Source organism: Pelodiscus sinensis, chromosome 30 (assembly GCF_052426305.1).
Source record: "Pelodiscus sinensis isolate ZL-2025 chromosome 30, ASM5242630v1, whole genome shotgun sequence".
Lineage (NCBI taxonomy): Eukaryota > Metazoa > Chordata > Testudines > Trionychidae > Pelodiscus > Pelodiscus sinensis.
The window spans coordinates 1,892,798-1,906,202 of record NC_143081.1 but is presented as its reverse complement, the minus strand read 5'-3'; the positions used below and the strand labels follow the sequence as shown (position 1 = coordinate 1,906,202).

The 13,405-nt window shown below is 52.7% G+C and overlaps 1 protein-coding gene across 1 annotated transcript; it reads right to left on the bottom strand.

The window, feature by feature from the left end:
* Positions 1 to 2,982: 2,982 nt before the first annotated feature.
* Positions 2,983 to 10,603, bottom strand: LOC142821384 (Fc receptor-like protein 5). The gene is made up of 6 exons (XM_089774165.1): positions 10,537 to 10,603; positions 9,352 to 9,657; positions 7,734 to 8,063; positions 4,456 to 4,797; positions 3,427 to 3,768; positions 2,983 to 3,077 (listed from the first exon to the last, which is right to left on the bottom strand). Exons 1-6 carry the CDS (start codon positions 10,601 to 10,603, stop codon positions 2,983 to 2,985), a joined length of 1,482 nt encoding a protein of 493 aa, XP_089630291.1.
* Between the last annotated feature and the right edge of the window lie 2,802 nt (positions 10,604 to 13,405).

The window sequence follows — 13,405 nt, the reverse complement described above, 5'->3', positions numbered from 1 at the left end:
TACAATAAAGAAAAGCATGAGACTAAGGTTGTTAAAGGATAGTACGTTACATGCATCGAATCTCCCAGTCCTCGACGCAGGCTCTAGCAGAGATGTTACAGCTGCTGGCTTAAAAGTCCTTGTTGCACATCCTAGGATCAGGATGGGTCCACAGGTCTTTCCGGCTCTTCGATCCCTGCACTGCTGCCTCTGGGATGAAGTGCTGAGCTGAGTACAAAATGGAGATGGCCACATGGCCTATTTATCCTTCCTTCCTGGTCTCTCCTTGGCCGCAGCAGGTCACCTGGCCCGTGGCCTATCCCTGTGTTCCCTGCTGGTAGCCCCTAGGGATGAGTCACCATTCCTGAGGTGTGTCCTTGGCCTATGGAGGGCTACTGTTCCAGAGCTTCGCTCATCAGCATGTCCATAGGCTGAGCTGCTTGGCCCACAGTTCAACCACACCCAGAGAAACATTTGGTATCCACACAAAGTACATGCTCACAACTTCACACGCAGACATTATGCATTTACATGAATAGCATATATAAAATTAGCACACAGTAAGCTTCTATTGGACATCTCGCATGGCTCCCTTTATGCTACTTTTGGGGCCAACAACCCCCCCCCCCCCCATGGCTGCAGCAGTGATCTGGCTGCCTCACTCAAATTCAGTAATGTGACACCCACTGACCCCAGCTGGGCCTGACCCATTGATGCCAGTGAGGCCACTGCCTGTTGATACCAGCTGGAGATCTCACTCATTCATAGAGCAGACACTGTATCCAGCCCCTGGTCCTTGGGGGGTGTTTTAAATGAATGTTTGTGGGGTGCCATGCAGGGAAGGGAGTCTTTGTAATGACAGTGCTGCAGAGAGCTGGTCACAGAGACCAAACATCCCATCACATTCGGGTGGCTTCCAGGCCAAGAGACCAGTCCCCTACCCCAGGTTAATTGGCCCCACGGATGGGATCAAGGCTGCTCCCCAGTTTGGCACTTTGAGTGCAGTAGCCGAGAACCCCCAAGAGACTTTACAAATACCCTGGCTCAAGTGACTTCTGCTTAAAAACTTCCCTGGGCCACCGCAAGATTTGCTTGGGAATTTCTCCCCGAGGGGAATTTCTTCCATTTTGACAAATGGAGGAAATTAGCTGAAAGAAACAGGATGAAATTCAACAAGGTCAAATGCAAAACACTACAGTTAGGAAGGAATAATTACCTGCACAAATACAGAACAGGTAAGGACTGACTAGGAAGGAGCATGGCAGCTACAGAGCTGATGAGTCACCTCTTGCAAAAAAATCGAACCTCATTCTTTGCTGTGTTAGCAGGAGTGTTATCAGCAAAGCATGAGTATTAACTCTTCCCATAAGGGAGCTTTAAAAAACCTTATAATCACTGCTAGCTGACCTCCCAGTTTTGGGCAGGCGCACACAGCCCTCCTATTACCTGCCAGGACACGCAAATCACATCATAGCCTTAAAAAGGGGGATTTTATTAATAAAACAAAAATATCTCCTTGGGGAAGCATATTGGGTTGCCAGGCGTTACAGAGCAACTGAGAAAAGAGTGAATTAAAGCACAGAGAATTGCTTCCCTGGGAGTCAGCTTTAGTTACAGTGAAGGAGGAGGGCACACGACCCAAGCACAGAAGAATTTAACCAAAGTACAAAACAAAGAAAATTACCTGATAATGTCCAATTAAATATTCCCTATCTACTCACATATCCGTGCTTCCAAGGTGCAGTCATGTCTACGCCTAATTGTGTCTAATTAATCACTCCCGATCTACGCACATATCTCTAACTTTCAGGTCCAGTGCATTTGTAGCCCTACATACTACTTTTCTAGATGGCTATTTCTGCCTGGATCAATTCATCTTTTTCCCTCTCTCAATGTTTATTTACTAGGAAAAGGGAATTAGCATTCCCTGCAGGTTAGAGCCAAGAAAGCAACACAAACCAAAGAGTTCCCATCTAAATCCAAAGAGCGACAGAGCTGCAGGGACCTGTCTATTCACAGGGTCTCTCTGGGCAATGTCAGGAGACGGCTCATGGGGATCTTTGGTTTCAGTGCAGTCGCTGGCCCTTTTGAGTTCAAACAGCTGAAACAATTCAGTTTCTTCTTCTTCTTGCTGTGACAGACCCTCTCTGTAGTGGCCATTGCACATTTGGTCTGTACCAGCCTGATGATCTTTCTAAAATGAGGAAGAATGGCCCAGTGGTGAGGGGGCTGGTGTTTGACACGGGGGGTTGACCCCCACAGCCAGATAAACCACAAGTCACCTGTGGCACTTGGTTCCACTTTGCCTCTTTTCACACCTGTGGCATAGCTCAATCCGGCATTTTCCCTGCTCTGTAGACAAGCCCAGAGAGTATTAGCACAGCTTTTGCAACAATGAAAAAGGTCGTTTTTCATTACAGATCAATAGCTGCAATTTCTCACTAGTATGGCTCAGCCTCATTCATTAACAGGAGACATCATTAATAAATTGCTCCCCAAGAGTCTGTGGAGACGGAAATATGGAAAGTGAGCCCACTCCCAAAACTGACCTTGGGATCTTTTCGGTTACCCAGGGTTGCCGGTATAACATTTTAACGGGCTGCTGCCCTACCTCTCAGACTGCTATTATGTTCCACTGTTAATTGTCTCAGTACTGACATTGATGGTGAGGTGTTGGAAAAAGAAAATGTTCGTTAAATTTCAAACACAACCCAGATTGCTCCTCGGGTTGTTGTGCATGTGGGGGTGAATTCTTCACACCAAAGAAGCAATCTCTGCGCACAGGAGTTATGCAGCTATGAACAAGTGGCTGTTTGGTTGGGGGCTGAAATATTCATGGTGCCCAAAGTCCTTTCAGATCCTGCACGTTTTTCAAAGGTCTCACTCTTTGATTTTCTACCAGAACTTCCCCCTCTGGCAATTGAAGCAAACGGGCCACCTTGTAGGGAGAATCCAGGACACGGGATGACGGGCCCCTAGGCAGAACAAGCCTGTTATCTGGCTCTAGAAGCAGCGGTAGGAGATGAGGAAGATGAGGCCGTTGATGAGGAAGAAGGAGCCGCCCACAGCCACCTCCCGGACCCAGCGGAAGCCGTGAGCTGCAGAGACCAGAGAATCATGAATGGAACCAGCCGGTTAATGTCATTGGTCAATCTCACTGGGCATCCTGCCCACTGTACCAAAGATTTTTCTGCCTCTAGGATTTATGACAAACTCACCTAAATCTCAGGAGCCTTCATGAAACCCACCCCCAGCCCTTCCCTGTCTAACAGGTGGATGCTCCCCCCTGATCCTTCCTGTCTGTGTGTCTGTCCTCTCCTCCCTGCCTGTCCTGTAACACCGCTGTGACCTGCCCTGTCCTTACTTGTCCAGCCACAGCAGGGGGTAAGTGTGGAGGTTTGGGAAGGGGACCTTGGGGGAGATGTTAGCAGACAGCAACTGACTCACTTGACGTCGTGATGTTCCCAGTAACATTCCCAGCCCGGCTCCTAGGGGACGGGATCCACCTCCCAGCCACGTTCTCCTCATACCCGCAGGCGAATTCACCGGTGATGCTGGGATCAGCCCGTGGGATGCTGAGCACAGAGACCTTCATAGAGCTGTTACTGGGCTCCATGGTGCTGATCTCAGACCCCAAATCCCCAGGAACAAGCTCAACTCCGTCCTTGTAGAAGTGAAACCTCCGCTCACGGGCATCCCCGGGGGCTGTGCAGGTGATGTTCAGGGGAAACCCTTCGCTCACTGCTCCAGACGGGGGATCCACACTCAGCTCTGGCTGGGGAAGGGGATCTGTGGGGAGCATAGAATCATAGAATGATAGAACTGGAAGAGACCTCAGAAGGTCATCAAGTCCAGCCCCCTGCTTTGTCAAGCCGAGACTTAAACACCTCTAGGGATGGAGACTCCACCACTTCCCTAGGGAACCCATCCCAGTGCTTCACTACCCTCCTAGGGAAATAGTTTTTCCTAATATCCAACCTGGACCTCTCCCACCACAACTTGAGACCATTGCTCCTTGTTCTGCCATCTGTCACTACGGGAAAAGGGAGAGGTCAGCAGGGCTCCAGGAGGGGAGAAAGTGGAGCTAAGAATTCGGTTAATTTACAGTTGCACTTTGTTCTCTCTCCAGAGCCTCTGGTTTCACTGCAGGATCCCCAGGGGCTGCTCACAGAAATGAGCAGAAACCGGTCTAGGGATGGCTTCCTTCCCGCACAATGTGGGGCCAAGACACAGGGGTTAAAGGTGGACAAAAGCAAGAGGACATCACTTGCTTTGTGTCCCCCTCCACTGCTGACCCACCCCCAGCCCTTCCCCGTCTGACAGGTGGACACTGACCCCTGATCCTTCCTGTCTGTGTCTGTCCCTCTCCTGCCTGCCTGACCTATAATACCGCTGTGACCTGCGCTGTGTTCCTGCTTCTCCCGCCAGAGCACTGGGGAAATGGTTGGGGAAGGGAACTTTGGGGAGACAACTCACCAGACATCATGACATTCCCAGTAATTTTCACAGCCCAGCTCCTGGGGGACGGGATCCACCTCCCAGACACGTTCTCCTCGTACCCACAGGTGTAATTCCCGGTGATGCTGGGATCGGCCCGTGGGATGCTGAGCACAGAGCCCTTCACAGAGCTGGTGCCGGGCTCCATGGTGCTGATCTCAGACCCCAAATCCCCAGGAATGAGCTCGACTCCGTCCTTGTAGAAGTGAAACCTCCGCTCACGGGCGTCCCCAGGGGCCGTGCAGGTGATGTTCAGGGGGAACCCTTCACTCACCACTCCAGATGGAGGATCCACACTCAGCTCTGCCTGGGGAGGGGGATCTGTGGGGAGCAGGAAAGGGGAGGGGTCAGCAGGACTATCAGAGGAGAGAAAGTGGAGCCCAGAATTCGTTTCATTCACAGCTGAACATTGCTCTCTCTCCAGAGCCTCTGGTTTCATTGCAGGATCCCCAGAGGCTGCTCACAGAAATGAGCAGGAGCTGGACTAGGAACGTCTTCCTTCCTGCACAACGTGGGGCTGAGTTGCGGGAGTCACAGGTGGACAAGGACTACAGAACATCACTTGCTTTGTTTCCCCTTCTGCGCTGCCAATGCTCCATCCTTAGTGGTCCAAGATGGTTCTACTCACCCTGGGTCTCCAGTCTGGAAGGCCTTGGGAGTCGAGGGGCAGATGATAAAAGGTCAAAGTAATCTCAGGAACAAGAGCGGGATGGAAAGTTCTTTAGGAGAAACACTCTGCCCCCTCCTGAACCCCACCCTGCCCTGTACCCACATGTTCCCCTCAGGGGCAGGGCCTCTGCTTAGGATCCGCTGTTTGAGCTGGGCTGCCCAGGGTATTGTGAGGGAGGGATAGGGGAGAGTCTCTGTCTCTGCTTTGAGCATCCGCCAGTCACTCTCTTGTGACCAGGAGCAAGTTGGAGAGCAGATCCTTGGTTTCAGAGTAAGATCTGCAATTGGTGGTGCCCAGCACGCCAGGGTAGGATCTCTCTCTCCCCTATCTCTGGGCTGTGGGGATCCTGGTGAACTGGTAACGGGTCAGGGAAACATCAGACAATGATTATGAAGTGGAAGGGCTGTGAACATAAAACAGGATTCCTGGTCAGGTTCCATCACTGCTGTGCCCTGTAGTGACAAATGTTACTGGGCAAATCACCCAGCTACAGGACATGACCTTGAGCCAACGACGCAAACTCAGCTTCGTGCCCACAGTCACTTTGTTTAAATACATATTTCCCCATTCCCAGCACTTCCTTTTGTTCCTGGCACAGCTACAACCTGACCCTGCTTTCAGTTAGCAGAGGAGGAAGCTGCATATGAAGTTAGGAGGTCCTGGCTTTTACTGTTGAGCAAAAACACTCACAGATAGACAGACATTTGTGAAATATAGAGATCGATTTGGTTTCCACACTGCACCACGGTAGGATCCTTTGTGGTTGTGAATATTTTAAACTCTTTACCCTGATTACTACTGAATAGTTCTGCTCAGACCAGATCTGAGGCGCAGGTGGTAGATCCCAGCCTCTCGCCTCCTTTCACCCACCTCTCTTCTTCCTGTGGCAGTAGCAGAGCAGAGCAGCCAGGGCTGCGATCAGGAGCAAGACGCCACCAGTTCCCAGCAGAATATCACGGACACTGGGTGAGGCTGTACATGGTGCAAAGGAAAAAGGCAAATGAGACCAGCCCGGCAGCCTTCAGAAAAGGTCAGAGTCCCTCAGAAGAATCCACCATGGGATCAAAGTTGCTGTGACAACCCCTCCCTACATTGACTATGGAACATTCCATCTGTACCAGACTGGTCCTCAATCCGAAGGGGTTATGGGGCTGGTTTTAGACAATGGCTGTGGGGTTTCAATTCCCTGACAAACCACACGTCACCTGTGCAAATTTTTCTCCTCTTTTCCTCCATTCCCCATCTCCAAAATGGGCACTGAGGGGCTAAGTCCACTCACACCCTTAAGAGTGTGATGGACCCTCCACCCCCACCCCTCCGCCCCCCACCCCCAATTTGTGGAATGGATGTAGGAACACAAATATATGTAACTCAAACATACTTTGGACAAATTGCCTGACGTGACCGATCAATCTTCATGTCTTAATCTGCTGAGCCTGTTTATGTTATTTTGGTGCATGTATCACCCTTGTGTGTAACGTTAGACATGTGGAGTGTGGACTGCTTTACAGTTTTAAATGTGCAAGGGAAAATCACCCAGTGTGTTACCCTCCGTGTCTAGATGACCCACTGTAATTGATCCCCTTTGTCCTCTAACTCTTATAAGTAGCTGGTCTGAGGGAGTTATGTGTCCATCCCATCTAGTAGGAGCTGAGCAACCAATGGAAGGATGGAATGTTGAAACACAATTCCTGCCCAAAGTGGCAGCTTCAAAACAAGAGAAAATTAGCAGGTCTTTTCTGTGTCTGGCTAGTGTGGCACACCCAAGACAATGAAGCAAAGACCCCAAGGAGAGGGAGACCCTAGTTTCAAGGATTGGCTGGAAAAGGAAGGGTATGTCTATACTAGCTCATTAGTTCAAGCTAGGTAGGCAAATGAGGGCAACCGGAGTTGCAAATGAAGCCCGGGATTTAAATATCCCGGGCTTCATTTCCATGTTCCCGGGCGCTGCCATTTTTAAATCCCCCTTAGTCTGAACTCCGTGCCCATGGCTACACACGGCACGGAGCAGGTAGTTCGAATTAAAGATTCTAATTCGAACCACCATTACTCCTCATTCAACTCCGGTTGCCCTCATTTGCCTACCTCGCTCGAACTAACGAGCTAGTGTAGACATACCCAAACAGTTTTACGGTGAGTTTGTGATAAGTTTGTACCGAGATTTTAGTTGTAGAGTTAGCATAATATTTTCAGTTATATTCAGTTTGTAATCTACTTTGCTCTGCCTGTTCTCACTCATTACCACTTCAATGCTACTGTTTCCACTTAATATAATCACTTTCATTTTCTATCAAGAGCAGTGTAATTGTTACACGTGGGAGAAATTGGTGTGCACGTTGCTAAAGGGGGCTCACCCAGAATAATTCATGTGGGGTTCTGATCCCATCTGGGGAGTGCTACCCCAGGAAACCAGGCTTTAAACAGGATTTTCCTTGACTTGAAGAGGTTCAGTGTCTGTCCTGCTTCTCGGGGGGGGGGGATCTCAGCCCGGAGCCTTGCCTGGGGGGGGGAACGGGGAGCTGGCCCAGCAGGACCGGGTGGTGAGAAGCCCCAAAAGAGCTGGAGGAAGACATTAGACACGTCTCACCTGACAAAGTCACTGTCACAGCCTGGCTCCTGAGGGACAGGATCCACCTCTTGCCGACCTTCTGTTCATACCCGCAGGTGAATTCCCCAGTGTTGTTGGGACCAGCCCGTGTGATGCTGAGCACAGAGATGTTCCTGAAGCTGTTGGTGGGCTCCGAGGTGCTGCGCTCAGACCCCATGTCCCCAGGGTCAAATTTGTCTCCATTCTTGTAGAAGTGGAACCTCCAATCTCTCGCACTCCCGGGGACCGTGCAGGTGAAGAGCAGGGGGAGCCTTTCGCTCAGTACTCCAGATGGGGGATCCACGCTCAGCACCGGCTGGGGAGGGGGATCTGTGGGGAGCAGCAAAGGAGAGGGGTCAGTAGGGGCAGGAGGAAGAGGGGATGGTGCCCAGAATTCAGTGTATTTACAGCTGAGTTGGGTTCTCTCTATGAGCCTCTTCCTTCAATTCATGATGCCGAGGGGCTGCCCACCAAAATGAGCGAGAGCCGAGCTAGGGGTGCGGGTTGCTGCTTTCAGGCTGGGATGTCGGGTCAGAGGGTGGCCAAGGACACCAAGATGTGACTCCTTTTCTCTCACACCTCCACTGCCACTGCCCCCATCCCCCCCAATATCCATGGAGCCCTCTGCACACAGGGAGGGCTCAGAGCACCTGTGGATCCCCAGACGGGCTGGCAGCTGGGTGGCCCAGCTAGAAACCATTCTAGGTACTTAGATCTGTGCGAGGCTGGTCGAGAGGGGCTGGCTACTCCCTGCTTGGATGCCCTGACTAGTGGGGCAGGTGTAGGACAGAGGAGCCCTCAAGGAGGTGAGTGAATCAGACACCAAATGAGCTCTCCTCAGAGATGCTCCATCCATCCACCATGTTGAATTGGATTCTGCCGAGTTGTGACCTCTGGGGCAGCTGGTGTATGAGGGAGGAAAGCTGCGGGAGGAAGTATGATGGGAGATCAGGACACCGGGGGTGGGAGGGAGTGTCAGAGGGTTACATCCAGCTGGGATCTCAGGATGGATGTGGTGGGGGAGGGGCAGATGTGACCAGGTCACCTTCATCTTAGGAATTAGAGGGGGGTGGAGACTTTTTCATGGGACATTCCCTGCATCCCTGCACCTCACTGTGCCCCAACCCTGCTCCATGACCACGTGGCCCAGTAGGAAACAGGGGACGGCTCCTCTCTGTCATACTGCGAGTGGCAGGGGGAATGGGTAAGATGCCATTAAATGCTCCATCTCCTGGTGAGGATAGATTCAGTGTTAGGGCTGGAGGCAAAGAAAGGATCTAACCCCAGTGCTGCCCTCTTGCTGATTGGCTGGGAACTTCTCCCTGCAGTTGAGCTTCCCAACCCCCCATGGCCTGAGAGAGACCAGAGATGGGGCAGATTTGGGTTGGTTTAACAAAATGTCCCCAAATTGTCAAATGTAGATGCTGGAGGGGAGCCCCGATGGGCCCCCAAAAGGATCAATAGGAACCACAGACCCAGGGAGTGACACTGACCAGACGGGGATTGAAACACACAGTGACCTGACCTAGACCTGGGAAACTGGGCTGTGCCACAGCTGGTCTATGAGGCAGAGAGACCCGGCCACTGGGCAGCAAACAGCAGCACCCAGGGGACTCACCAATCACTTTTATAGTGATGTTTTTGCTCCTCTCCGATGGGATCTCTCGCTCCAACTCCATCTCCCAGTAATCACATCTGTACTCGCCAGCATGAGACTCAGACACACTCGACAGCTGAATGGAGGCGTTCACACTGTTCTGAGCCCGCTGGAGCTCTCCAGAGCTGATTCCCTGACCATCCCTGAAGAACCGGATGCCGGACACAGTGGCATTGCGGGGAGCAGAGCACGTCAAGGTCACAGATTCCCCACGTAGGAGGATGCGGTGTTGTGGGCTCAGAGTGAGTTTGGGAGCAGACGGGTGATCTGGAATGGGGGAAGGGAGGAAGCAGAGAACTCTAAGGAAGCAGCTCCCACTTGCATAAACTCTACCAGCCCGGCCCTCAGCCGGTCCCACTCAGAGGTTCTCCCAGCCCCCCCTTTTCCCCTTGCAGCCCAGCCCCTCTGCACAGCTCTGGTCCCTGCAAACCTCAGCAGCTGCGCCATTGGAGGGTGCCAGGGTGGATGCACTAAGCCCTGTACAGGTGACCCAGCGTGAGGAGCTGAGGGCCTTTGGGAGGAGAAGGGCTGGAATGCAGAGCTGGAGGGAACCAGGGTCTCTGATGTTCCCCCCTCACACCAATGCAGGGCCAGGAGGGAACCACCGCGGACTGTGTGAGATGCAGGGAGTGAAACGGGGGGTGCAGCTGAGGTGCTGGGGTGGGTTTTGGTTTCCCAAAGACACCTCCCAACCAACAGCAGGAAAACAGGGGCTCTCCTCTCAGTGTGATAGAGACGGAGCTGCTGTTTGTGGAGGAGATCTCGCGATTGGATTCCCATCTCTAGTATGCACAGATGTAGGACCCAGCCCTTCCCTTCTCAGCCCTGAGCAACAGCTGGGCTCCTGCATTGAAATGCTGCACCGTGCTGAGCTCCTGCCATTGGTTTTGAAAGTAGAATCTGTATCCTGAAGCCCAAGTGTCCCGAGGAGCTACACACGTGAGGGTCACCTGGTCCCCTGGGAGATAGACTCGGTAGCCAGGCTCCAGGGAGAGAGTGGGGGCTCCTGGGGGATCTACAACAGAGACAGGGGGTTAGCGGGGAAGGAGAGGCCAGGATGGGATGAGGAGAAGGGAAAAGGTGCAAAAGATCAGATGTGGACAGACGTGAACACAAACCAGCCTCACCTCACTGCTCTGCTCCTACCCCCACACACCACGGCAAATGAAGCACAGACCCTTCTCATTCTGGTCGCAAGGCCAGAAGGACCCATTGTGCTCATGGAGTCACCTAGTACCTGGGAAGTCCCTGAACTGGTCCCTCTAGAGAGGATCCCTGAGAAACACATTCCGGTTCATTCAGAAATCGAGAGCGCTGGAGAATCTCCCACAGCCCCAGGGGTTAGTTTCCCCACACTGAAATTCTGCCCCAAGTTTCCATCCGGAGTGTGTCTGGCTCCAGTGCCCAGTTGTTCGGGGGTGTCTGGTCTTTGTGCAATTGAGCCGTTGGTTGTGCAGGTTCTGCTCCCCAGATGGGAGCTGCTCGACTGGGGTCAAGTCTCCCTGGAACCATCTTACTATTATGCTAAACTCCTCCAGCTCCCGGACTTTCTCTCTCTAAGATGGACCCGCCCTCCATGTGGCGGGACAAATTCCAGCTCCCTCAGTCTCTGCAACCTACCCCCACCCCACAGCCTGCTCCCTACACCTCAGAGAACTGCCCTCCCTCCTGCTAACCCTCAGTCAGCCACTCCCCACCCCACGCAGGCAGGAAACGGCAGGATGGGTGGGACCCAGACTGTGCCAAGGAGCAATTCAGAGACAAGGGCAGGAGTCGCAGAGACGATCTGCCTTTTTCAGTAGGGACAAGGGTGTGACAGCGCATTGGGGGTCCCCCGTCTCCTGCACCCCCGAAATGACTCCGCCAGCCAGTAGAACAGAGGTGGTTTATTGCTTCTCCAGGATACAGCACAGCACAGATGTCATCAGGTTACAGGGCAGGCCTAGGATGCCTCAGCCCCCCTTGATATGGGGGGGTCCAGCTTCTAAACCCCCCAGCCTGTTGCTGAGGCTGCTTCCTCCATGCTCCCAGACAGAAACTAACTAACTCTCCTCCAGCCCTGCCCCCCCCACCCCCCCACCAGGACAGCCTCCCACCTTCCTTTATTCCTCTCCATGGGGGTTAGCTGGTCGGACCGGTTGAGAGATCCCTTTGCATAATGACCCATCCCTGTCCTTCTGGGCTGTGGTACCGGCGGCAGCCAGTGAGGGTTACCACAGACCCATAGAAACCAGCAAGTTCCCCCCCCCCACTATGTCACAAAGGGGCATCAGGAGCAGAACTGGGACAGGACGGATCCTTCCAGGGCAAACTGAATTGGTAAGGGGAGTTGGACATGCAGCCCTAGGATCTCCTCAGGCCCCTGTGGCTGGGCCCTCAGTCTTGGAGTGAGCCAGGCCAGAGCTCCGCCACCACCCCCCCAGCTCACCTGCCTGCCCTCAGCGTGGTGCTGTCCAAGGTACCGCTGTTCCCTGGTTCCCCTTCCCTGCCCCCAGCACGGCGCTGTCCAAGGTACTGATGTTCCCTGGCTCCCCCTGCCTGTCCCCAACATGGAGCTGTCCAAGGAACCGCTACCAGCGGCCAGCTCAACCAATCTCCCTCCAGGGCTGCAGAGAGATTGAGGGTGAGTGTGTCTAGACTACAGGGTTTTTTCCAAAAAAGTAGCCTTTTTTCGAAAAAACTTCACCTGCGTCTACACTGCAGCTGCGTTCTTTTGAAACTAAATCAAAACATCGTGATAGTTTTTTCGATCATGGCAAACCTAATTTTACAAGAAATAACGCCTTTTTTCCAAAGTACTCTTTCGAAAAAAAGCGCTATTGAATGCAAACTGTGCTTTTTTCAAAGAGAGCATCTAGACTCTCTCTCAAAAAAGTGCCTTGCTTTTTCAAAAAATCTGCTTGCAGCCTAGACTGTCTCTTTCAAAAGAGGCTTTTTCGAAAGATAATTTCAAAAAAGCCTCTTTCGAAAGAGGCTTGTAGTCTAGATGCAAGTGTCCCCTGACCAGTTGCCTTTGTATCCAGCCCATAAGGGCTCTGATTGGCTGACTCTAGCCTGCTTTTGATTGGCTCCCAGCCCCAGCCCTTTCCCCTGATGAGGGGGAGAATTTTGAAACCCCCGATGTGCCAATGCAGAACAACCCCTCCCATCACACAGTCGTTCAGCAGACAGGTGTGTTAGTGTGTGTGTGTTTGTACAAGAGCAGGTGATCAGCCCTGCTCTGTGTGCAGGTCCTAGGTCCCCACAAGGAACGTGTCCCCATAGCACAAATGCACCAGCAGAAGCAGGGACAACCCAGCACTCACCTGTCACAGTGATGGGGACAGAGGGACTCTCTTCAGTCTGGATCTTCCGCCCAGACACGTCTGTCCAGTACTGGCAGGTGTACGACCCGGAGTGCCCTGGCCTCAGTTCCAAGTTCTTCACGTTGGAGTAGCTGCTGCTGGGTAGGAATATGCTTTCCCTGTCCTTGTAGAACTGAAAACTTGTAACTGCCCCATTGTCACTGGGAGCCGAACACGTGAGCTGAACGGACTCTCCGGAGAGGTACAGCTGGTTTGAGGGGCTCAGAGAGAGAGTGGGGACTGGGGTGTCTGGAAGAGACAACGGGTGACATTACATTGACGGACAAGGGACTCAGAGAGCCAAGAGGAGCAGACGCAGGGGAGGAGGCTGTTACCGCCTGAATGCAGCAAGAGGGGGATTCCTCCAGAAAAATAAATGGTTTCTGAAATCCCACCGCCCCCATCTGGCCCTGCACCCCAATCTCATGTCTCACCTGCCCCCATATCACTCGGCTCTCCAACGGTAACAGCATCCTTGGAGAGGTAGTGGAGTGAGCCGGGCTCAGGGAGAGGGACAGGGCTGCAGGAGGGTCTGGAAACCAGGGGTCAGGGTTAGATGCAGAGGAAGGGGCCCACCCCAGAGGGATCTCTGGAGGGACCTCAGAGCAGAGGGGCAGATGTTACCAGCTCAAATTCATACCAAGAGGGTGGAGTTTCCAGGGAAAATGCCC

Bases quoted from the DNA above. Each gene is read 5' to 3' on its own strand.
- LOC142821384 (XM_089774165.1), bottom strand. From the start codon at position 10,603: ATGGGTCCTTCTGGCCTTGCGACCAGAATGAGAAGGGTCTGTGCTTCA. The intron at 9,658-10,536 runs GTAGGAGCAGAG...CCCCCATTCCAG, and splicing joins ATTTGCCGTGGTGTGTGGGG to ATCACCCGTCTGCTCCCAAA. The intron at 4,798-7,733 runs GTGAGACGTGTC...TGCTCCCCACAG, and splicing joins TGTGACAGTGACTTTGTCAG to ATCCCCCTCCCCAGGCAGAG.